Source organism: Coccidioides posadasii, chromosome 2 (genome assembly GCF_018416015.2).
Source record: "Coccidioides posadasii str. Silveira chromosome 2, complete sequence".
NCBI lineage: Eukaryota > Fungi > Ascomycota > Eurotiomycetes > Onygenales > Onygenaceae > Coccidioides > Coccidioides posadasii.
Window position 1 is genome coordinate 2,644,564 of NC_089408.1, and position 20,788 is coordinate 2,665,351.

The window sequence follows — 20,788 nt, forward strand, 5'->3', positions numbered from 1 at the left end:
TAGCTGGCCGATATTTTGAATGGAAAAGGCATAGAAGACTACAGCATCATCCGAGGAATGCAGGTTAAAGTGACAGCCATGCAGCCCGATCATAAAAAAATAGAGACGATATGAAACCCCCAAACCTTCCCCCCACACAAAATAAAAGCTCGCTGCACAAGCACCTCTACCAAAAGGCTAAACCCCCTTTCGCACGAGTGAATCTAATACTCCATAAACCAAAACCCCAACATCGCTGGGAGGAAGATGGCTCCAAAAATCGCTAACGAAGGAGAAACCAAAATTGGTGAAGTCGAAGTAAACACCATTACGAGGAGGACGTCAGGTTTTGACCACAGTTAACCAGGGGGATATCGGTGGCTGGCGCTTAATTTGCCAGTCCTGAAGTCCCAGCTTGCTTCTGTATGGCCTGTCCAGCGTCGTTGCCTGACTCCGACAAATGATATATGACCATTCCGGTGAGACGAAGATCAAGGCCGTGAAGATGGGGCGTATGTGGAACTAAGTCCATGAAGTCCGATAGCTGATGGCACATTAGCGAGGGAGCCAGTGGAAAGGGAAGAACAGAGGCCGCGATTATACACCCACCTTTACCCAAAATACATGCTCCATCGAGTAGAACTTCGGTTTCATCTCTGCAACGCGGTTGCTGACGTCGTCCCAAGACGTGCCAACTACAGGCAGCTCATCAATATAAGATAGCATGCTTCGAGTCACACGCCACAGGCTGTATCTATGATCAGAGGTCGCAATCCGCCGTTCCCAGCTGGGATCTGTGCTCGAATCAGCATTTTCACCGGATAGTTAAAACAAATCGAACAACAACTTACATTGTGAAAGCTGTAGATCATTGGATGCTAAGAGGGGTGCGACTTGATAATTGATGACCCAGCGTTCATCCTCCCCTTCCTCGTTGCAAGAGCTATCAAGCTGTTTTGTTCGGACAGTGAAAACAGGTACAAGCTTATTGAGCCACGGCACACTCTTTGCTTTTGGGTCGTCGGAGCCAATCAAATTTGCTGCAGCGCGGAGTCTATGTGGAAGCGCATCCCTGCGCCGCTGTTCTTGTTTCTCTTGTTCCTTACGCAGCCTCGCTTGCCGGTGTTCCTCCTCTATTCGCCTCTGGTGTTCTTCTTCCGCCTGTCGAATACGTCGCTCTTCTGCCTCCTTTCGCTTTCGTTCTTCTTCCTCTCGCCTTCGTTCTTGCTCTGCCTGCTCAAGAGCAAGTTTGGCGGCTTGCTTGGTGGCCTCGTCTTCTTTCACTTCTTTAACTTCGCTTACCTCCTCCTTGACAGACATAGCAGCCATTGCAGGGCGGATTCGTTCCGAATCCTCCGGGGTACCTTTTGTTTCCGAATCCTTAGCCTCCGGATGCTCGTCGGGCTGTCCGTTTTCTTTCGTGTCATGTTCACTAACTTCGGCTATTGCAGCGTCAGTTGTAAGTTTCGGCTCTGTTTGGTACTGCAGCTTCTGTGCAGAAACTGGGACCTCGACATCCTTTGAAGTATCCTTCAACTCCGTATTCTCATGCATGGTGTGGCCTATCTCGGTCTTTTCTGAACCCGTGCTTGCAGAACTACTTGTCTCAGGCTGAGATGTAGGTTTTGGAGATGGCGGTCGCTCAACAAGTGTTTTCTTCATGGACTCCTTCGACGGCCGTGTTGGGCTACACTCGATTTCAACCTTCCGTTTCTTTTTTTGGGGATCTGAATCCTCGCTGCTTTCTCCTGGTCTTCCACGAGATTGATGTGGCTCGGGCGAGACACTGCCTCGGCTTCTTTTTGAGGGAGAAACTTCTTTAATTCGACGCGTTTCGTGACTAAATTTCTCGACTCGCTCTTTGGAAGCTTCGTCCCGTGGCGAATGTGAGTCTGTCGACATAAAGCTTCCCCTTCTTCGATCCGGGGGGCGTCCAGCAATCAAACGCCGACGCTTTATAGGTTCTTCGCCGTGATTAGCCGCAGTTCCGGAGTCAGGATACTTTTTCGAGTCTAAGGGAAGCTTTTGTTTTGTGTGTCGAGAACGGGTAGAGTCATGGTCGGAGGTAGTGTGGTATTCGCTGTTGGCATCATCGTGAGGTGTTTTTCTATGGGACTTCGTTGAAGCCTGGCCCAAACTTTCATCCTTTCCACCATCCTTCCTCGTCCTATTAATTTTTGACGATCCATGGTGCTGGTTGCGTGACTCAGGGCTACGAGCCGATCTTCGATGGGAAGAAGCTGGAGACACAGAATCTTCCAAAGAATTTCTAACATCGCGTGACTTCTTCGAAGTTCTAACATCGGATTTCGCAGCTTTAGAAGAGCTGAGATAATTATCGTATGCATCTCTAAGTAACTTCCGTTCCGCTTCCCAATTTTCTCCTTTGCGTTCCTCGGATATCTGGTAGTAAGTACGCCCTCTATGGTCCAGACGTGTTGGATCAAACCCCCTCTGGTCTAAAAGGAGCTTGATTACAGAATTATTCCCTCTGCCAATGGCTGCCAGGATCGGAGTGTTGTATCCTGGTTTGTGGTTACCCGACTTGATCGGTTCCGGGTTCGGGTCGGGATTCCCCATACCAAGCAAAATGCCTAAGACTTCATCGTGGCTTCCTTTGGCCGCGGCAATGAGGGATTCAGTGTCCGCTTTCTGAAGGACATTGAGAATGTTCGCCACTCCAGCCATGTCACCTTTTGCTGCAAAATCCCGCAAATTCTCTGGGGTCGGCCGAGTCCATAACAGGTCGTTGCGAGTAGCTTCACTTCTCACTGTTCTTCGGCGGCTTAAACCAGCTGGGGGTGAATTTCGGGCGCCAAAGACCGGCGGCGAATCACGAGGGCTTGCCGCAGACGCTCCACGAGAAGATGCCTCCTTGGTAGGATAAGCGGATCCACGGCTTCCCATATCGACTGACTTCCGCCGGTGAATGCCCTTTACTTTGGCTTCCGCAAGAACTGTGCGAAGTTTATCGTAATTCTCGCTATCAGATGGTACGAGGTCGTAAGGCTCATCACCCTCAGCATTTCCCACACGAGGATTAGCTCCAGCGTTGAGTAATAATTTTACCACATCCAAGTGCCCATTCTCCACCGCATCGATAAGAGGAGTATCTTTGTCGATATTTTTCGTGTTAATGTCGCAACCAGCCTCGAGGAGAAATTTGACGATGTCCGCACTTCCCTCCAGAGCTGCAATTTGAAGCGGTGTATTTCCAGCATTGTCGGGAACATCCAATTCCTCAGGGTGTGCTGCGTAGCGAGCTTTAGCAGCTTCAACTTCTTGGGCAGCGCAAGCGCGAGCCAATCTTGTCCTCCCATTTTGATCGCGTTGCCTCTTTGGCGGCATTTGTTTTGCAGGAGAGGTCGCGTGTTCGGTAGAGAGGACCCTTCGAGGACGGGTGACAGGTAAAGGGGAACCACGTGTAGATGATGCGGATGATTCTCTATCCTCCGAGCTATGCCTGTGGCGGTCTGTGATCAAAGGTGGAGCAGCAAACCTTTTCTTTTGTGATCGGCTAGTTGACTGCGATGATGTTGACAGGCCACGCTTATGTGAGCGAACAGCAGGGGAAACCGATCGATCATGAGAGAGATGGCGAGAGTGTGCCAAAGTGTTCCTTTCTTCACGCCTAGCATTCCTTCCAGTGGATACACCCTGGTTCGCATATTTACCATGGGCCCTGTCTTCCACAAAAGTATCATCAGCTTCACTTTCCGCATGCTTCTTATGTTCAATGCTTTTCACGACATTAATGTTCTCTGCGCGGGACAGTGAAGGAGCATGAGTTGCAGCGGTGTATACAGAGTCTTCTGTTTTTTCTCGCTTTAATCTCGGTGTCGGCGAAGATACTCTTGAATTTGGCCTGCTTTCGTGGCGGGCGTCAATTGATATGCTCTCTCCGTGGTCGTTTTCTAGCCTTTTTCTTTTTCTCGCCTTGAAATCATCGCCGGTCGCTATGTTTCTCGTACCGAGAGACTCGTTATGACTCCGCTTCCCACCATTGTGTTCGACCTTGTGCTGGATATACTTTCTCTTCTTTTCAGGTGAAAGCTCCTCTCGACCGGATTGGATAATGGTCTCCGCTTCAGAATCCGCTTTTACACTTGCCGCATCATCACTATGGCCACTACCGTCGGGTGTGGCTTTCGCCTCTCCGTTTAGAGGTGCTGTATCTGCTCTCGGAGGGAGAAAGAACTCCTTGTGCGGCTTTTCACTTCCCAGGCGTTGGTCGGTTGGATGTGTATTACGGGCGGCAGGTGAGAGCACTGACGCCACTTCAGCATCATTCATAGCGGCTGCTCTCGAAATAAGACAGCTCTTCGTCGCATCATCAATGGCCGTGGTGTCTGTAATTGAGTTGGCCACCGACACGATCAGACGACTGCTGCAATCGTCCCAAGTATGAACGTATCGAGACAGGGGATACCTGGATTCGAGATGAAACAAGAGATGGAGAGCCTAAAACGGAGAATTTAGCAGAGCTTCTATTGAATTATCTGATGAGCCGAGTATGCAGGATAGCAGGGTGGGAGGGCGCAAGTCGTTCAGAAGGCCGAAGTTGATCGCGGACGAAGAGGGCGAGCAAAGGCAAGATGCGTCGTCTCGTTGACCTGAGTTTGGCGCTAGGATTGTTTTGGAAGCCTGGCTCTTGCCGCTAGACCTGATTCGGATGGTTGCCTCACAGCTCTGTGGCGTCGAAGCTAACTGTGGCGCGGTGCGAAGCTGCGGGAAGTCAAGTCGAGGATGCGAGGACGGCGGGCTGCGGTTGGGTGTGATCCAGGAGGCATTCTAGATTACGTTGAACAGCCGCCAGCCATGGAGTGCAAATGGGCCGTACCGTCTCTCGATGTCGCGGACCTGCTACGAAGTGGCTTCTTGACGGCTGGCGCGGCGGTACGTGCTCCCGGCCTGTTACAAATGAGACGCTGCATGGCACTGCTGTTGACTGACTGGCAACAGATCTTGGCCGCTAATAGCATCCCAATGCTTCGTGGACGGTTCATTCCATACGGGGCACGCTCCGGCCAACCATCCTCAGGCGATGGCAGAGAGAGTGACCCCAAAGCGACGTCGAATGCACCTCCATCTGCATCTTCTCCCAAGCATGTCTTGGATTATATGGCAACGTGGAATGTCCCACACAGCTATTTCATGCATTTTTACATTGTCTCTGTCCTATCATCTTTACTCTGGGCCCTTCAATTGGCCACCCGGGGTCCGCTTTTTAGAGCGGTTGCTGTGACTTTGAACGAGAGGAACTTGAGGCACGCTATGTCGCCCGGCCAGGTTGTCTTGTGCTGGGCTCTGCTTGCCATTCAAGGTGCTCGACGACTTTACGAATGTATCACCTTGACTCGCCCGTCAGCCTCGAAGATGTGGTTTGGCCACTGGCTGTTTGGACTGGGCTTTTACGCGTCCATGAGTGTCGCAATCTGGATCGAAGGAACCGGTAGGATGAAATCTTCCCCCTGTGAAAGTTGACGTTCAGGTGAATTGATTTTGATCGGCCAATCATAGCTACCCTTCTTTCATCCAATATATCCCTCGATGACGCGAGCCTGGTGACTCCGTCAATGAAAACAATGATATTCCTCCCGGTTTTCTTGATCGCATCTGGCATCCAATATGACTGTCATTGTTACCTGGCCTCTCTGAAAAAGTATACACTCCCGGAACACCCAGCATTTGTCAGGTTGGTATGTCCTCACTATACTGCCGAGTGTGCCATCTACTTAGCGCTAAGCTTCCTCGCGGCACCGAAGGGAGAACTCGTTAATAAAACGGTGTTCTCCGGGCTTTTATTGGTTATGATTAATTTGGGAGTTTCGGCGGGCGTTAGCAAGGACTGGTATGCCCGGCGCTTTGGCGCGGATCAGGTGGAAAGCAAATGGAAAATGATACCCCGGGTATATTAGAAAATTAGTTGCGTTCAAGCCGACGATAATCATTCCGTGAATGTTCTCAAAAACCGTGGCTATCATCTCTTATTGAGAAATTTCATAGTATTTCCCAACTTCGAAACTCGGAGAACATCGCGATACGTCAAACTAATCCTTGTCTCCCTTTCATAGCTCCCGGTTCCAAATGGAGCCTTGTCTACCAAATGATCCCAATTGCATATCGTTTCTGGTCCAAGATAATCGTCGCTCGTCTTTTCAGCAATCCCATGCATGTAATCAGTATAGAGCTTGTCAGTTGTGATGAGCAGGCTCCGGGGTTCCTGTAGGATTCTATACAACGGTGCCTTGCCTGTATCAGCACTGCTAGTGTCCTTTGTCATCGACGGGACTTGCTGTCCATCGTTTTTCTTTTCATATATGTCCAAAACGATAGGAGCTCCAATGCTCACGGTAGCCACGAGTGGATGGTATGCGGGTCCATCCTCATGGGGCATAATTCCCTGGCCGGGTTGATACTCATTGATGAGGACGTGATTGGGCGCCTTGTGCGGCGAAGCAGAAAAAATGGCTAACTTTTGAAAGCGGGTTATTACTGGAGTGACGAGCCAGGCCGGAAGTGGTGACTCGAGGAGCGTATTGGAGTTCGTTAAGGCGGACGGCCAGCTCTGGAGGCGCCTTCGTGTTAGATGCGTCCAGCGAGGCAGCGGCACAGTTGTGATCTTTCAACAAAGTTAGCTTGGCTGATTCCTTTATAGCAATTTGGTAGTAGGATATTTAAGGGAGGAGCATTATGCCTCCCATCGTCGGACTACAGTCTCACTCCTTTGAAAAGAAGCAGAAAGTTCGGCGCACCTTGTTCAACAGTCGATCTTCTTCATCTTCTGAAATGAACTCTGGGATATAATAAGCAGTTTCTGGCAAGGATTTGATACGATATTGTGCCAAATCATTTGCCATTTGGACAGTCTTTGGCTGAGAGCTGCCTGTTTTAAGTGTCAATTCCGCAGTGGTGACTTGTGATAAGTTATGAAGGGGTTAGGGACCAGATAGAGCTGTTAAATATAACATGATATTGCAAGGACTTTGCCCAAATGTATTTAGTAAGATAGTGAGAGTAGTATGTATGCGATGAAGAGTGGTCACCTCTGTATCCCTCATTTCCCCACGAAGCAGCAAACCCAACCATAAATAATCTCGAATCCGCGCACCATCTTCCCGAGCTCCCTAGCGCTGCAGTTCAATCATGGCACCCAAAAGCAAAGGCAAAGGCAAAGCAAAAGACAGCTCAGAAAGCGGCGATGTTGGCGGCAAGGGTAAAGGCCTCAAGCCCGCCAACTCCATCAACGTCCGCCACATTCTTGTACGTTGTTTAATACCCCTCCAACGCCCACCATAGCTACATATGCAGCTACATCCGGAACATATACATGAAAGACAGCGAAGTGAAAGCGAAACTAAAGCAAAGCTGACTTGACCCTTCTTCTCTTCTCTATCAGTGCGAAAAACACTCTAAGAAAGAAGAAGCTCTCGCAAAGCTGAGAGCGGGCGCCAAGTTCGACGAAGTCGCGAGAGAATTCTCTGAAGACAAAGCTCGACAAGGTATGAGCTTCTTTCTTCCCTTCCTTAAATTCATTCACTCTTTTTGCTTCGTGCTTCGTATCTTCTCCAGTCGGGGGCAAAATATGAATTTTTTTATATATCTCGATATACCTCTTACCACTGTTTTCAATAGGCGGATCTCTAGGCTGGAAGATCAGAGGCAGTCTCGACGCCGCGTTTGAGAAGGCCGCATATGACCTGGAGCCCAGCACGACAGCTAGTCCCAAATATGCAGAGGTAAAAACGGGCTTTGGCTATCACATTATCATGGTAGAAGGCAGGAAGTGAATGAATATTTTCGTTATCAACGGTGCTAGAGATGGTCTAGTAGAAATCTCGAGAATGCAGCGTGCTAGTTCGGACGTAATAACACATAAAAGATTTCAGAAATATCTGTCTAGGTCGATGTATATATACACAATTCTTTTCTATTGTTTCCAGCGCTTTTCCTCTTAAGTTCTATGACGTAGCTTTCCCAGCGTTTATAATTCCTTTTCCCCTTTGGTTGCGACGCCGTTCTGCGATTTCTCTTTCTCCCTCATCTTCTTCGCCTTCTCCTTCTTCTGGACGATAGCCTCGGCTCCAATACCGCCAAAGACCAAACCCACGCCAAGCCATTGTCCACCGGTGAGGCGGTGGCCGAACCACACCACGCTCAGCAGCATAGTAAGCATCTTCCTGGTCACTGTCACCGTGACAAGTAATAAAGACGAGAAATGCGCCAAAGTGTAAAAAATGAATAATTGGCCAATGGCTCCACAGGCAGCGAATGCCACTACATCCTTCGTAGCATGTGGATGGCGAGACAAGAATGACAATGCTGAAGAGAGTTCATTTGTCTGCGAGGGAGGAACAGGTAGCGGAAGCAGAGGTAGAATAGACGAGGAGATATGTGGGATGAGGATAAGGTAACAACTCGTGAGCATCGTCGAGAGAACATTCTGCGCAACCATCATTTGCGGACCAGTGAACTTCGAATAGATGTTGGGAGACGAGAAGATGTGGTCTTGTGTGGTGTTAGTCAGACCGTCGAGGAGGAGGTTGATGGAGAGAAGGAAGAGCCCAAAGGCTGAAGAGCTGTCGATGTTGTTGTTATTGTGCTTCTTTTTGCGGGATGAAGGATGGTGGAGTGTAAACGTTGCGACACCTAGTGTGACGAGCAGAATCACACCATACTTATATAGCGGATAGCGTTTTCGGAAAATAGTGAGGTGGAGGAACATGACCGGAAGGAGCTTGCAGGACTTGGCCAAAATAAATGTAAGATAATCGATATGTGCTAAACTTGCATATCCGAACGGCGAGGCAAGAGAGGATGATACGCTGACAAGAATTAGGGGAATCAGAATGCGACGGGTCGGGAAGACTGGAAGGCGTTTCTGATTTCGAGGCGTGGAGAAATATAAATACAGGAAGCCAGTTATGGCCGCAAAGAAGGACTGAATAGTGTTGAGAACGACGGAGAAAGTAAATCGCTCTGTAGGTGGGTGAGGGTCGTGCGCAGTTGGAGATCGAACTGGCCAGTCGGTTGTGGTAATCGTCTCTTGAAGCACGCCCCAGGAGAGACTGGGGTTGCGACGGTTAGTATCAAGCGCTCACAATCAAGGAGAGAGAAGCGTTCTTACAAGGAGGCATAGATACCAGCAACACAGATAACTAATTGAAGCAGACCTGCATTCTCCGTCGAATGCGAATTGGCCGGCGGGGAAACTGTGGCTGGCCCTATCGAAGAACCGTTTGGACCTCTGGTCTGGACCTCTGGAAGATCTGGAGGACTCTGCATGATCCCCGAGGAGGGTATTCGCTGTAAGGGCGCCTTTTGCTTTTCACGGGCCATTGTAACAAGGAATGACTGCGCTCGAACAGCTGGGAAAATATCGAACTCGGACAACCGGCTGCCAGATTCTTCAGGATGACATGGCCATTGAAGAAGCAAAAGACGTTGTGAACACCAGCACAGGGCCTAGATGGAGGCAAAAGGAGCAAGCAGCAAATGAAGTGGCAGCATCCTGACTGGCTCGGGCACAGTAGTTGCTATTTATTTCGAAGCAACGGGGCGCTTTGAAGACGGGCTCCTTGACGATGACGATGTGGCCATCTGTTCTCTTCAGAATTAAGCAGTGCCGCTAGCGTGGCTTTAGTGAACCTTTAGCGGGGAACTCAATCTTGCGAACCTTGTTGCGGATCCGCCAAAAAAGCACGACGGGACCGCTTTCAGAGCTTGGAGGACGCAATCCCAAGCGCAGAAGAGTATGCGAAAGGGGGAAGATCGATTTCGAAATATGCTAAGTACCGTACGTTAACAGCGCCTTCGAACCATCCATCTCAGCCTTCGAGCGGCCGAAACTTCTCGCGATGCCTTCTACGCCATCTCCCTCAGCACTCACCTCCCTGATCTCCTCGAATTCCACAACCCAGCCTTCCAGCCCCGTCTCCGCCCTCAGTCTTCAGATCCTTCACAACCTCGAGCATCAGCACATTTGGAAATCTCTTCAACTCCACGAACCACACTCCCTTTCCCCGCAACAACACATCCCATTAATATCCGGCTATCCTCCGCAAACCATCTACACCCATCCCGACGAACAGGCATACCTGCTCGAGCATGATATCTGCTCCGAGGCCGTCCCCGTAGAAAGAGAATGGGTCATCCCCTGCGCTCAAGGCCAGTCGTGGAGCCTAAGGAAATTCGCCGGGGTGTTCGACTCACTGCCGAATAGAAGTGATGATATACCTGAGCATAAAGTAAGTGAGGGAAATCCCGCGGACGATAAGTTTTTCGAGTTTATCAGACGGAAAAGGGAGGAGCCGTGGGGAGGCAAAAGAGCTTTGCTGGCGATGGTGAATAGAGGGGGGGGTGGAGATGGGACTGTGGTTTATTATGTGATGCTGGAAGGCGACGTGAAACCGAGACAAAATTGAGTGAAGATGAGGCCGCTTCTGAGTTGAAGCCTGACTAGAAGAGCTGCAGGAAAGTGGCCTCGGATTTTCCAAGCCTTCACCTAGAATCCTCTCTCGGCACCTAGATATGGATGACAGGTACCTCTAGCAAGGGACCAGCCGCAATCGATGACCAGCAGGTCGCAAGTATCGAGCCGCAATCAATGTACGGAGTTAGTACGGCGGCATCGATGTGCTGCGGTCAATAATGCCCGCTATAGATCCCTGCTGGATGAACTGCCATGCAAGCAAAAATAAAAATCTATTCAAGGACTACTAAACGTATATCCATCGCTGCATAATCGCCACGCTTGCCCAAACACCAATCCGCACCTCCGGGTATCGTCATATCCAAGCAAATTTATAAATCAGGATGATTCCAAAGAGAGCAAACCGCGAGCACCTCCAATGCAATCGCTAACCAGATATATCCAAAATTCTTTTCTGCTCCTGTTCACAACTAAGGCAATAGTCCTTATACCAATTTTCGATGTCATCCTCTCTACCGGAGAACCGCTGTCTGACATCGTCCGCCCTGTCCTTGTCTGGCTTGGTGCCACGATTGTTGAGCATGTTATCAACCATGTGACATCTTCGCGTTTCTTGTTGGATCCATCGCTCCCATTCAGCTCGGATGACCTCCTTTTCAATGCTATTAATGACCTTTAATGCTACGAGAAGATCGTGACGGTATGTGCCAAGCCTCTGTCGCGTACGCTGTAGGCGATATGCAATACTGTTTCCTCTCTTGGCTGCATCGGCCGGAACAAGTCGGCCTTCATTCGTCGCATAGAGGTTACTCTCCTGGAATACCGAGAAGCTAGATAAAACATCAGAAACTTGGATCTCAACGATTGCTAGTGACCCAGGAATCTAGGCAGCTTACCAAGAACTTGAATTAGACAAGTTGAAACCTCCCACATTGATGATCGCGTCATCAATATCTTTGATATACACTGCCTTTGTAAGAACGGTGTTTGGTCGAACTCCCAAGCGCGCCATAAAATTGCCGGCGTTTCGCTCGTGCCACCATTCAAATGTGTCGCGGTACGAGTGAAACCCATTTAAGATAGCGCTGCAAATCAGTAATGATAGAATCACTTGATTTGCCTTGAATGTCTTCCATATCCAGCGGAGAACAGCCCAAAACCAGATTAACAACGTAGAGACTGCACTCTGCAAAAACGAACCAGACGTCTCAAGGAGAAGCGGTAGAAGGCCGCTTTGCCTCAGTGGACGGCGTAGTTGTGATCTCGGATTTAGTGCCAGAGAATCCGATGTGAGCTTAAATGCTTGGGCTTCCTGGCCAATATTCCCAAAGATCGAAATTGCTTTTTTCGTCATGTGATGGTGGCCCAATTTCTTCACTTGATCAGAAGCGAGATCAATTAGATCAAGGGCATCCTGTTCCAGATCCTTCATCGCCTCTCGTTCGATGACAGCTGATCCGAGTTAGCGACGAATGTTATAAACTTTAGTGGGGTGTAGAGAAAAGGCCTACATTTAAACAAGTACGGCTCAGATAGCCACTCCACTTTTGTAAATAGAGCGAGTTTACACCTCGACTTCGCAACGTGCGTTATCACGACTTTGCTGACTAGTTGAAACTGTCCTTTGAAAGGAAGATGCCATGGGGTTCGTTTATCGGTTACAACATAGCACAGATGGTCGTTGAGAACGTCCACAATCTGGTAGTCGGACACATGGGTGAGATTAGGCCTTCCTGTTTATCGCATGTTAGTGTGATCAAGCCCGCATCATGACCTGAGTTGACTCACCAAAAAAGTCCGCCACTTCAATCTGATACCCGAAGTGGCGCCTCATGTACGCGGTTTCAGCATTTGACCAAACACTCTGCTCGATGTCTTTGGTACACGAGATTTAGCTTATGCCCACTAAATTTGATAGGCGTGTATGAACTTACTTTGAGCTCTTCGCTGAAGCTGAAGAAATTGCCAAACAGGACTTTTATCCCCGAATATAACATGAAAAAGTGCCTTCGGACCGACATCAAAATATTTTTCTGCCGTAGGATGTAGTTGACCTTGTGGGATGTATTCGACGGGTTGCAAAGGCAACCTAAACCGAACCCCGTCCGCATTGTTCCTCGAGTCACCTTTGCCTATATCGAGGCCTTTCTCGACGTAGAGTCCGAGCTTCAGCAACTTTTCAGGTTTCCGAATGCCGGAGCCACTCATTGCTTCTGGGGAGGTACTCAAGTTGACATCATCCCAACTCTCCACGCTCGCACGTCGCGTTGGCCCTTCATGTTCCATTCTGATGAGTGTTTTAAGGACAGTCTCCAAACTAGCCGGTTCTTCGGAAGTTGCGTTATTAACAAGAAAGTTCAACCGTCGTCGAAGTAGTTTTAAGGGCTCTAGGAACGTTTTGATAGTCAGACGTCCGGGAATATCGCTTCCTTTTTCGGGGATTATATGCAAATAGAGAAAATCGCAATCTCTGCCAGAGGCAGCGGTCACTTCAGATATGCTGCAGAGGTTCGCAGAAGACGTTAATACTAATCCGAAATAGTTGCTGTAAAAGTAGAGGTTTTTTGTTGTCGTATATACTCGACCAGGAAAATCATGCTGGTCACTCGGACTAAAAGTTGCTCTAAACACGAGAACAAGGGGCTCGTCTTTTGGCACCTCTGGAAACAAGAGGCGAAACTGAGCGTCTTGCGGTTTTAAAAGAGAGGGATAATAATTCGGATATTCATGCCGCGTGGGTTGGGGTTTGTCGTGGAAGCTGCCGGTATCTCCCAGGCTAATGGTCTGTCTGTGGCGACTCAGAGGTGAATGGATCGTCGGTGTTGAAGGATCTTTTGAGATTCCGTCAAATATCTATTAATTCTATTAGGTTGAGGGCAAGCGAAGGACCTGAAGGCAATAATAACATACCTTGGGTTCGTCCGTCCCACTTGCTGGCTGTGGTGGGCACGCCTCACGTTCCAGCCTGTTGATCAAAGCCCAATTTGAGGTTCCCCATAGATTCGCCATCATTCCACTGGGGACATTTCCCGTGCTGTCTGAGAGACCGAGGCCAATTCCTCTCTCAACACTAACAGATACTGCCGCCCTGCTCATGTTCGTGGGAGTCGGGGGACTCACCAACGTGGCGGGAGCAAGGGTTGTTGAAGGTACGTCGCGGAGTGGGAATGCACCCACAATTTTGGCATTCATATTCTCATTTTCCGCGTTATTACCTGATGCCGAAGGTATCAAGGGGTTGCTTCCTGATAGCAAACCGGCAATTCCAGAGCCTCGCTGAGGAGATGCATTTCCGGTATGAGATGCGGTGTTACCTTTTCTATGAATATCAAACTTTTGCATAATTCTAGGGGTATGATCACGGGCGCCATCCCCATCCCTGTCAAATGCAGTGGAGCATCGTGGGTGCGCAAATTCACCACTATTGCGAACCGCCAAAACGTCTCGATCAACAGGCAGTGTAGCACTTCTTTCACTACCCACATGCTCATCATTGGCATTAGGGGTCAGTGAGTCGGAAATATCCGCAGTGAACTCTGGAGCCGGGGGTTGGGATATTGCAAATGCTGGATCCTGAGGTGAAGCTTTTGTCGAGGGGAGAAATTCTTGACTTGGATTTTCAAGAGCCTTCCGTTTCGCAGCCTCGAATGAGCCGATCCATTCAGTAAGTTCCTTTTGCGTTTCCGCCTGCAGCATTATGGTGTTACTCTTTGTTTTCACTTCAAAGCAAAAGCGGCGCTCTTCTTGAAACGCTGGTCGAATGCTACATAGGAGGACCCCGATTCGCTCACTCTCTTCCACTCCCCCCGTTCGAGAACCTTGAACTAGGCAGCCAAATATACCGTTCTTTAGAAAGGCCCAACGTCGTACCCAAACGGTCCTCGTGGGCTTGCCGGTCAAAATCCTCAAGCTAAGCCATCCCTGCTTTTCCGGTGAGAATGTGTGGTCCTTTGCCATCTTAGTAAGTGAGGCGGTTCCTTGAGAACCAAGATATGGCACTGTCGATACTGAGTAATCGTCCAACTCGCGAGATGGGCGCGCTGCATACTCGGCGGCATCCTCAATCTGTTTCCTTGCCGCCATAATTTCACGACGAGACGATTTTTCACTTATTTCCATCTCCTGGGTCCAGCCCTTGATACGTTCCATATCTTTACCGTGTTTTGCAAAGAGTGACAAGCTATTATCCCCTGTGACTTTGAGCTCCCGCCACTGCCCGAACGATATTTGGACGAGCAACTTCTCCAGCGTAACTTTCAGCTGCGGGGATTGTATGCAAAAGTCCATGGAAGCCTTTAGATAGGCTTTCCTCGCCTCATGAAGCTGGAATGCATCTTCTCGTAAGGAGGACGGCTCTTTCGATTTAGTCTGGGCAGCGTATCTGGCCTGCAGATGATCATACTGCTTCTGGGTCTGGTCGAGGATACGGCGAGTTTCCTGTGGTCATTTCTCTTAATATCTTCCCATATGGAACAAATTCCATGAAGCTACCAACCTTAAATGCCCGGAGGTCTCCTTGCACAAACGAGCGAATCGGGTCATTGACCAACGAATCGCATTTTTTAAGGGTCGAAACCACCCCGGACCAGAAATCCTTGACGCTTTCCCCATATTTCTTCACTGCAAACAAGCAATAGTCATGGTCCAAGATCGCCTCCGAAACGTTGAGCGGAGAGTTAATATGGAACACGAAGGAATTGGTGATGGCTTCCAGAGTAGCAAGCTCCGAAGTGAGCTTCCCTGTGGCCTTCGTATACCCTTCCAGCCATTTCTCGACGTAATCAATCTGGTCACAAAAATGTAGGGTTGTAGATCGGAACGTAGGAGAATCGAGGGCAGCTTCTTTCAGGCCGACAGGTCTAGGTATTTTGAAGCCAAGGGGTGAGAAAGGAGACATAACACAAGGATCGGGCTAAAGCTTTTAACATAGAAAAACCTACATGACGTTGACAAGCTTCCCAACCTGGGGGACTGACGAATGTGGAGCTGAAGACATTTATCCATACACCATATCCCGAGTCTCTAAGAAAGTATGAAAGATGCAAAAAGGGAGAAAAACGAAGAGGTGTTAAATGCGTCGAGAAATAAGATATCCGAGGTAGAACAAACCAAACGCCCGAAAAATTAAAATGCACCAGGAAAATGCCCGCTCCTGAGTTTGGATAGGGATGACGCTGGCGATGAAGCTTCGGCCTCCTCCCTCCTGCTGCTTCTGGCTCGACCGCCGAGTCTGCTTAGTCACGTTGGCAGCTCGGACGAAAAAGCGCTGATTGGCCTTGCGGCGTGATTAAGCTCCGGTCAAGGAAAAGCCAAAATGTTTTCAGCGCCCACAAGAGCGATTCAACGGGAACGACGACACGGCCTCCTGCGCAGGGACAGAAGAGAAAAGAGCCTCTTTGGAGGTTTGTTGTGGTCATTCTTCAACTTCCACCCAAGGGACGCCGGAGTGCAAATTGCGCATCGGGATTAATTGACTAGTTAGTTACAGCTGCTGTGCTGACAAAGAGTGCAGGGCAAGTTGGCAATTGGCTAGGAAGAACGACTTTTTTTTTTTTTCCTCCCCTCCGCGCAAGTCTCGCCTGTTTCTCGGTGTATCGAAGATGGAGCTGGAGCCACCGACGAAGAAACAGAAGAAGCTACTTCTGAGTGACAGCTCGGATGATGAAAGTGCAGATGAAGGAGTGAACCTTCCCGGCGGCGAAAGTTTCAAGATCAATGCAGAGTACGCGCGACGGTTTGAACATAATAAGAAGCGAGAGGAGCTCCAAAAGTGTATGTATACTTGAACAGTAGTATGCCCAAAGGGACAAGGAGCGTCGCTAACAGTGTCGTTCAGTGGAAGAAAAGCTAGGAAAGTCGAACGCTTTCGGGAAGAAGCAGAGGTCTACCAAAGATGAGGACGAAAGCGGCGAGTCCGAAGAATCATCTGAATCAGAAACTGAGGACGACGAGGCAGAATTGGTCACGGAGGCCGTCGATTCGGAAATTCTGGCCACGATCAAAGCGATTCGCACCAAAGATCCACGAGTCTACGACGAGAATGCAGTCTTTTACACGGCCCTCGATACAGAGAATGCCCCAGCGCGCCAAAAGGAGGAAAAGCCCATGTACCTACGAGATTATCACCGCGAGAATCTATTGAGAGGTGCAAATGGCACTGATAACGAAGCGGATGCACCCAAGACGTACGTCCAAGAACAGGAGGAGCTAAAGCGTACTGTTGTGAAAGAGATGCATGCTGCTGTTGATGGTGATGCCGAGCCTAGCGGAGAGGAGAACAGTGATGGTGATGACGGATTTCTTGTTCGCAAGTCGAAGCCAGAGACCGAATCTACAGAAAGGAAGCCAATTACGGAGGAGGATGTCGCTGCCGCCGACAAAGATCCAGACACGTTCCTGTCTAATTTCATGGCGTCCCGGGCGTGGATCCCGAGTGCAAGATCTAATCTCCAACCGCTTGAGTCAGATGACGATGAGGAAGAAGCAAGAGCTGAGGCCTTCGAGGAAGCATATAATCTGCGCTTCGAGGATCCCAATAAACTCAATGAGGCCCTAGTCACCCATGCTCGAGATACGACGTCGAAATTTTCTGTTCGAAGAGAAGAGCCAAGTGGCCGAAAGCGCAAGAGAGAGGTAGAGCGTTTGAAGAAAGAGGAAGAAAAGAAACAACGCGACGAAGAACGTGCGCGGTTGCGTAAACTGAAAATTGAAGAACTAGAAGAGCAGGTTGAGAAAATCAAGAAAGCTGCGGGAATCCGAGCCGGTGATATCAGAGACGAAGATTGGGCACGTTTCCTTGATGATGATAAATGGGACGATAAGAAATGGGAAGAAGAAATGGCCAAACGGTTTGGCGAGGAGTACTATGCTGAGGAAGACCCGGGCGACGATGACGACAATGGCGGAGGGAAATCCAAAAAGCAGCGGTTGAAGAAGCCCACATGGGACGATGACATTGACATCAAGGACATAGTCCCGGACTTTGAAGATGAAGACGAAGAAGCCGAGTTTGGTCCGTCGGATGCTGACGAGGCCGAGGGGCAAAAGAGCAGTAAAAAGAAACAGCTCCAGGACAAGAAGAAGAAGCAAAAAGAAGCAAAACGCGAACGCAGAAAGATCGAACAAATCGTCGACCAGAACCTCAACCTCGAGCCGGCATTACTCCCGGGCTCGTCTAAAAAATTCTCTGGTACTTTCCGCTACAGAGAAACTTCGCCTCTGAGTTTCGGGCTTACGGCTCGCGATATCCTCATGGCGGACGACAGCCAGCTGAATCAATTTGCCGGATTGAAGAAGCTTGCAGCCTTCCGTCCACCTGAAAAGAAGCAGCGAGATCAGAAGAAGTTGGGGAAGAAAGCAAGGCTTCGACAATGGCGAAAGGATACGTTTGGCGATGAGAATGAACCACAGATGAGGATAGCTGAGCCAGAGGCGGAAGCTTCTAACAAAGCGGCGGCAGATGCTGAGATGAGCGTTGATATCCGAGTTGGGGAAAAGAAGAAGAGAAAGAGGTCCAAGAAACATTGAGATGCCAGCATCAAACTGGCGGCCTTCAACCACACATAACGCACACCAAAAAAAAAAAAAAAGAAAATAAGGTAAAAATTAAGATAAAATAAAATACCAGCGCCAATTATTTCTACGTGTTGAATAAGTGTTATTCCCAACACGAATAGGTCATACAAAGTCCAAGGCCAAGTAGTCAGGTTAACGACTCTGTACATAGACATGTAGAAGCGTGGTGCTCCGTATGCGACCTTTGATAAAATTCCAGAGCAACGCACAACAGTTCGCGCGGTCACACTCAAAGGCATTGTGGGGTTGAAAATTTATGCTTCTGGAATGCTTCCTCAGTCTCGGCTTGTGAGCGAAGAGCGCAGTTAACCGAGCTATTTTCGGACTAAGGACCAATCGCCGGTATGGGGTTATGAGAGTACCAGGCAAGCTTAGCTTCAGGGCTCCGTTTTCTCCTCCTTTTTTGCCGACGGCATTCGAAGCCAAAATCTCAGGAACGGGAGGCAAACCCACGAGGGAGAGAGGAAAAATTGTTTCCATCTTCAACTGGACAGCAAATCACAGGCGAGCAATTCGGTGGAGCATGGGAGCAGTTACAGACGAGCGGCGATCTGGTGGTTGCTGGGTGGCTGTTCGGGAGATGTCGGCTACGCTGGCCGCCGGGCCCAAAGCGGTTTAGCGCAGGCTAATTTTTTCGTCGCTCGCCCAAAATACCAAATTTTTTCATTATTTCTTCTCCTTCTTCCTCTCTTCTCTTCCTCCTCTCCTCCTTTTCCTCCAGCTCTCTTCCCTCCTCATCTTCACGCCGTCTGTGCAGACATCCTCTTTCGCTCGCACCCCACACTCTCCCCTCCTTTCTTTACTTTAGCTAGTACAGAAAATAACAAAAGCAGAAAAAATGGCTGCTAAGGATGTTACCCAGAAGGACAAGTCGGTCCTGGGCATGCCCGTAAGTACCCTTTGATATTCCATCGAAAGACCCGAAAATACGTCCTCTACACTGTCAATGGAGCATACCTCCTTCGGCAGGCTGGGTGTTCGGACGCCAATTGATGGTTGGATGCCCGGAAACTTGGGGTTCTCGCTGATTTGCGATCATATCTGGCTTTTATGTCTGGTGCTAACTAATGCGTTTCGTACCTGCAGGGATTCGTTGTCGACTTCATGAGTATGTCTTGTCCACTAAACGCCTCGATCGTGGTGATCATATCGGTGTCACGATCAAAAGGGCGATTTAAAAAAAAAATTTTCCTTTTCTTTTTTTTTTTTTTTTTTGGGTCGCCTCCGGATGGATTGACTGACGATTGCTTGCAGTGGGTGGTGTCTCTGCCGCCGTCTCCAAGACCGCTGCCGCTCCTATCGAGCGTATCAAGCTCTTGATCCAGAACCAGGTATGGTGGACCATCTTTACACCGCACGCGCAGACCTCGTCGAGATTCGATCGGCTCAGATCCAATGATGGCCCGGTTGATCGACTTGATGGCATATCTACGCGCTCAAAGTATGCACAGTTTATTAACGGTTCCCGACCCTCTAGGATGAGATGTTGAAAACCGGCCGCCTTGACCGCAAATACAATGGCATCGTCGACTGCTTCCGTCGCACTGCCCAGGCTGAGGGTGTCGTCTCCCTCTGGAGAGGTAACACTGCCAACGTCATCCGTTACTTCCCTACCCAGGCCCTCAACTTCGCTTTCCGTGATACCTACAAGTCCATGTTCGCCTTCAAGAAGGATCGTGATGGCTATGCCAAGTGGATGATGGGTAACCTTGCCTCTGGTGGTGTAAGTGCTCATGCGTGGCCGGACTAAGCAAACAGGACGCTGACCGAAGGTTTTTAACAGGCTGCTGGTGCCACTTCTCTCCTCTTCGTCTACTCTCTTGACTATGCCCGTACTCGTCTTGCCAACGACGCCAAGTCCGCCAAAAAGGGTGGTGAGCGTCAGTTCAACGGCTTGGTCGACGTCTACAAGAAGACCCTCGCCTCTGACGGTGTTGTCGGTCTCTACCGTGGTTTCGGTCCCTCCGTCCTTGGTATCGTCGTCTACCGTGGTCTCTACTTCGGTATGTACGACTCCATCAAGCCAGTTCTCCTCGTCGGTCCTCTTGAGGGCAGCTTCCTTGCCTCCTTCTTGCTCGGCTGGACTGTCACCACTGGTGCTGGTATTGCTTCTTATCCTCTTGACACCATCCGTCGCCGTATGATGATGACTTCTGGTGAGGTAAGTATCGAATTGCCCCGTCTGTTCTGGCTCCTCCAGTGGCTCACCCAAATGTTTCACAGGCCGTTAAGTACTCTTCCTCTTTGGATGCTGCTCGTCAAATCGCTGCTAAGGAGGGTGTCCGATCCTTCTTCAAGGGTGCTGGCGCTAACATCCTCCGTGGTGTCGCTGGTGCTGGTGTGCTCTCCATCTACGACCAGGTTCAGCTCCTCTTGTTCGGCAAGGCCTACAAGGGTGGCTCTGGCTAAGCGGTTCACGGAGTTACTCCCGGGGATGTGTCATTGAGGGGCGTGTCGGTGGTTGAGAGATGAGGAAGCAGGTTTGGAGGAGAGCATAGATGTGCGTCAAAAGAATGGTTAATTCTGGAGCATAGAGCAATCAGGGTCGTTTTCTCCTTCTTGCCTGCCTGTACTTTACTGCCTGCGAGCTTACTTTTTTTCCTTTTTTTTTCCCTTGTTTTCACCATCCGATTGTGCAAATGTGTTGTCATTCAATTCCCTCCAATTTCTCTCGTGTACTGCTGGCTGGATAGAAAATGTGATTGTGTTGCTTCAACTGTTGACCCGCTAGGCCGCCCATCCATCATCTTCTGCGGTGTCGTGACGAGAGCAAACCTTCCAAGATCGCCATCCGTCACGTGT

At 49.5% G+C, this 20,788-nt stretch overlaps 9 protein-coding genes across 9 annotated transcripts; 5 read left to right on the plus strand and 4 right to left on the minus strand.

The window, feature by feature from the left end:
* Window positions 1-367: 367 nt before the first annotated feature.
* Window positions 368-4,272, minus strand: HOS4 (the record flags this gene model as incomplete). Its single annotated transcript, XM_003068355.2, has 3 exons — window positions 368-523; window positions 589-773; window positions 831-4,272. 3 exons carry the CDS (start codon window positions 4,270-4,272, stop codon window positions 368-370), a joined length of 3,783 nt encoding a protein of 1,260 aa, XP_003068401.2.
* A 431-nt stretch (window positions 4,273-4,703) lies between these two features.
* Window positions 4,704-5,938, plus strand: D8B26_003388 (uncharacterized protein). Its single transcript, XM_066124132.1, has 3 exons — window positions 4,704-4,875; window positions 4,942-5,431; window positions 5,500-5,938. Exons 1-3 carry the CDS (start codon window positions 4,726-4,728, stop codon window positions 5,895-5,897), a joined length of 1,038 nt encoding a protein of 345 aa, XP_065980210.1. The 5' UTR covers window positions 4,704-4,725; the 3' UTR covers window positions 5,898-5,938.
* Window positions 5,939-5,959: 21 nt separating this feature from the next.
* D8B26_003389 (uncharacterized protein) lies at window positions 5,960-7,118 on the minus strand (the record flags this gene model as incomplete). The annotated part of the gene is made up of 3 exons (XM_066124133.1): window positions 7,026-7,118; window positions 6,735-6,963; window positions 5,960-6,601 (listed from the first exon to the last, which is right to left on the minus strand). The coding sequence occupies exons 2-3, from the start codon at window positions 6,837-6,839 to the stop codon at window positions 5,960-5,962; spliced, it is 747 nt and encodes a 248-aa protein (XP_065980211.1). The 5' UTR covers window positions 6,840-6,963; window positions 7,026-7,118.
* Window positions 7,119-7,125: 7 nt separating this feature from the next.
* PIN4 (Peptidyl-prolyl cis-trans isomerase pin4) lies at window positions 7,126-8,192 on the plus strand (the record flags this gene model as incomplete). Its single annotated transcript, XM_003068352.2, has 3 exons — window positions 7,126-7,242; window positions 7,379-7,481; window positions 7,615-8,192. The coding sequence occupies 3 exons, from the start codon at window positions 7,126-7,128 to the stop codon at window positions 7,767-7,769; spliced, it is 375 nt and encodes a 124-aa protein (XP_003068398.2). The 3' UTR covers window positions 7,770-8,192.
* On the minus strand, window positions 7,964-9,483 carry HUT1 (UDP-galactose transporter; the record flags this gene model as incomplete). The annotated part of the gene is made up of 2 exons (XM_003068351.2): window positions 9,107-9,483; window positions 7,964-9,047 (listed from the first exon to the last, which is right to left on the minus strand). Exons 1-2 carry the CDS (start codon window positions 9,316-9,318, stop codon window positions 7,964-7,966), a joined length of 1,296 nt encoding a protein of 431 aa, XP_003068397.2. The 5' UTR covers window positions 9,319-9,483.
* Window positions 9,484-9,797: 314 nt separating this feature from the next.
* D8B26_003392 (uncharacterized protein) lies at window positions 9,798-10,516 on the plus strand. The gene has a single exon (XM_003068350.2). It carries the CDS (start codon window positions 9,837-9,839, stop codon window positions 10,401-10,403), a length of 567 nt encoding a protein of 188 aa, XP_003068396.2. The 5' UTR covers window positions 9,798-9,836; the 3' UTR covers window positions 10,404-10,516.
* Window positions 10,517-10,686: 170 nt separating this feature from the next.
* SIP3 (SNF1-interacting protein) lies at window positions 10,687-15,568 on the minus strand. The gene is made up of 8 exons (XM_003068349.2): window positions 15,352-15,568; window positions 14,907-15,270; window positions 13,322-14,848; window positions 12,346-13,264; window positions 12,200-12,286; window positions 11,923-12,144; window positions 11,308-11,863; window positions 10,687-11,241 (listed from the first exon to the last, which is right to left on the minus strand). The coding sequence occupies exons 1-8, from the start codon at window positions 15,405-15,407 to the stop codon at window positions 10,839-10,841; spliced, it is 4,134 nt and encodes a 1,377-aa protein (XP_003068395.2). The 5' UTR covers window positions 15,408-15,568; the 3' UTR covers window positions 10,687-10,838.
* A 213-nt stretch (window positions 15,569-15,781) lies between these two features.
* Window positions 15,782-17,985, plus strand: KRI1 (KRRI-Interacting protein 1). The gene is made up of 2 exons (XM_003068348.2): window positions 15,782-16,183; window positions 16,248-17,985. The coding sequence occupies exons 1-2, from the start codon at window positions 16,012-16,014 to the stop codon at window positions 17,936-17,938; spliced, it is 1,863 nt and encodes a 620-aa protein (XP_003068394.2). The 5' UTR covers window positions 15,782-16,011; the 3' UTR covers window positions 17,939-17,985.
* Window positions 17,986-18,824: 839 nt separating this feature from the next.
* On the plus strand, window positions 18,825-20,395 carry D8B26_003395 (ADP/ATP carrier protein; the record flags this gene model as incomplete). The annotated part of the gene is made up of 6 exons (XM_003068347.2): window positions 18,825-18,875; window positions 19,073-19,094; window positions 19,241-19,317; window positions 19,464-19,709; window positions 19,770-20,147; window positions 20,210-20,395. The coding sequence occupies 6 exons, from the start codon at window positions 18,825-18,827 to the stop codon at window positions 20,393-20,395; spliced, it is 960 nt and encodes a 319-aa protein (XP_003068393.1).
* Window positions 20,396-20,788: the final 393 nt, after the last annotated feature.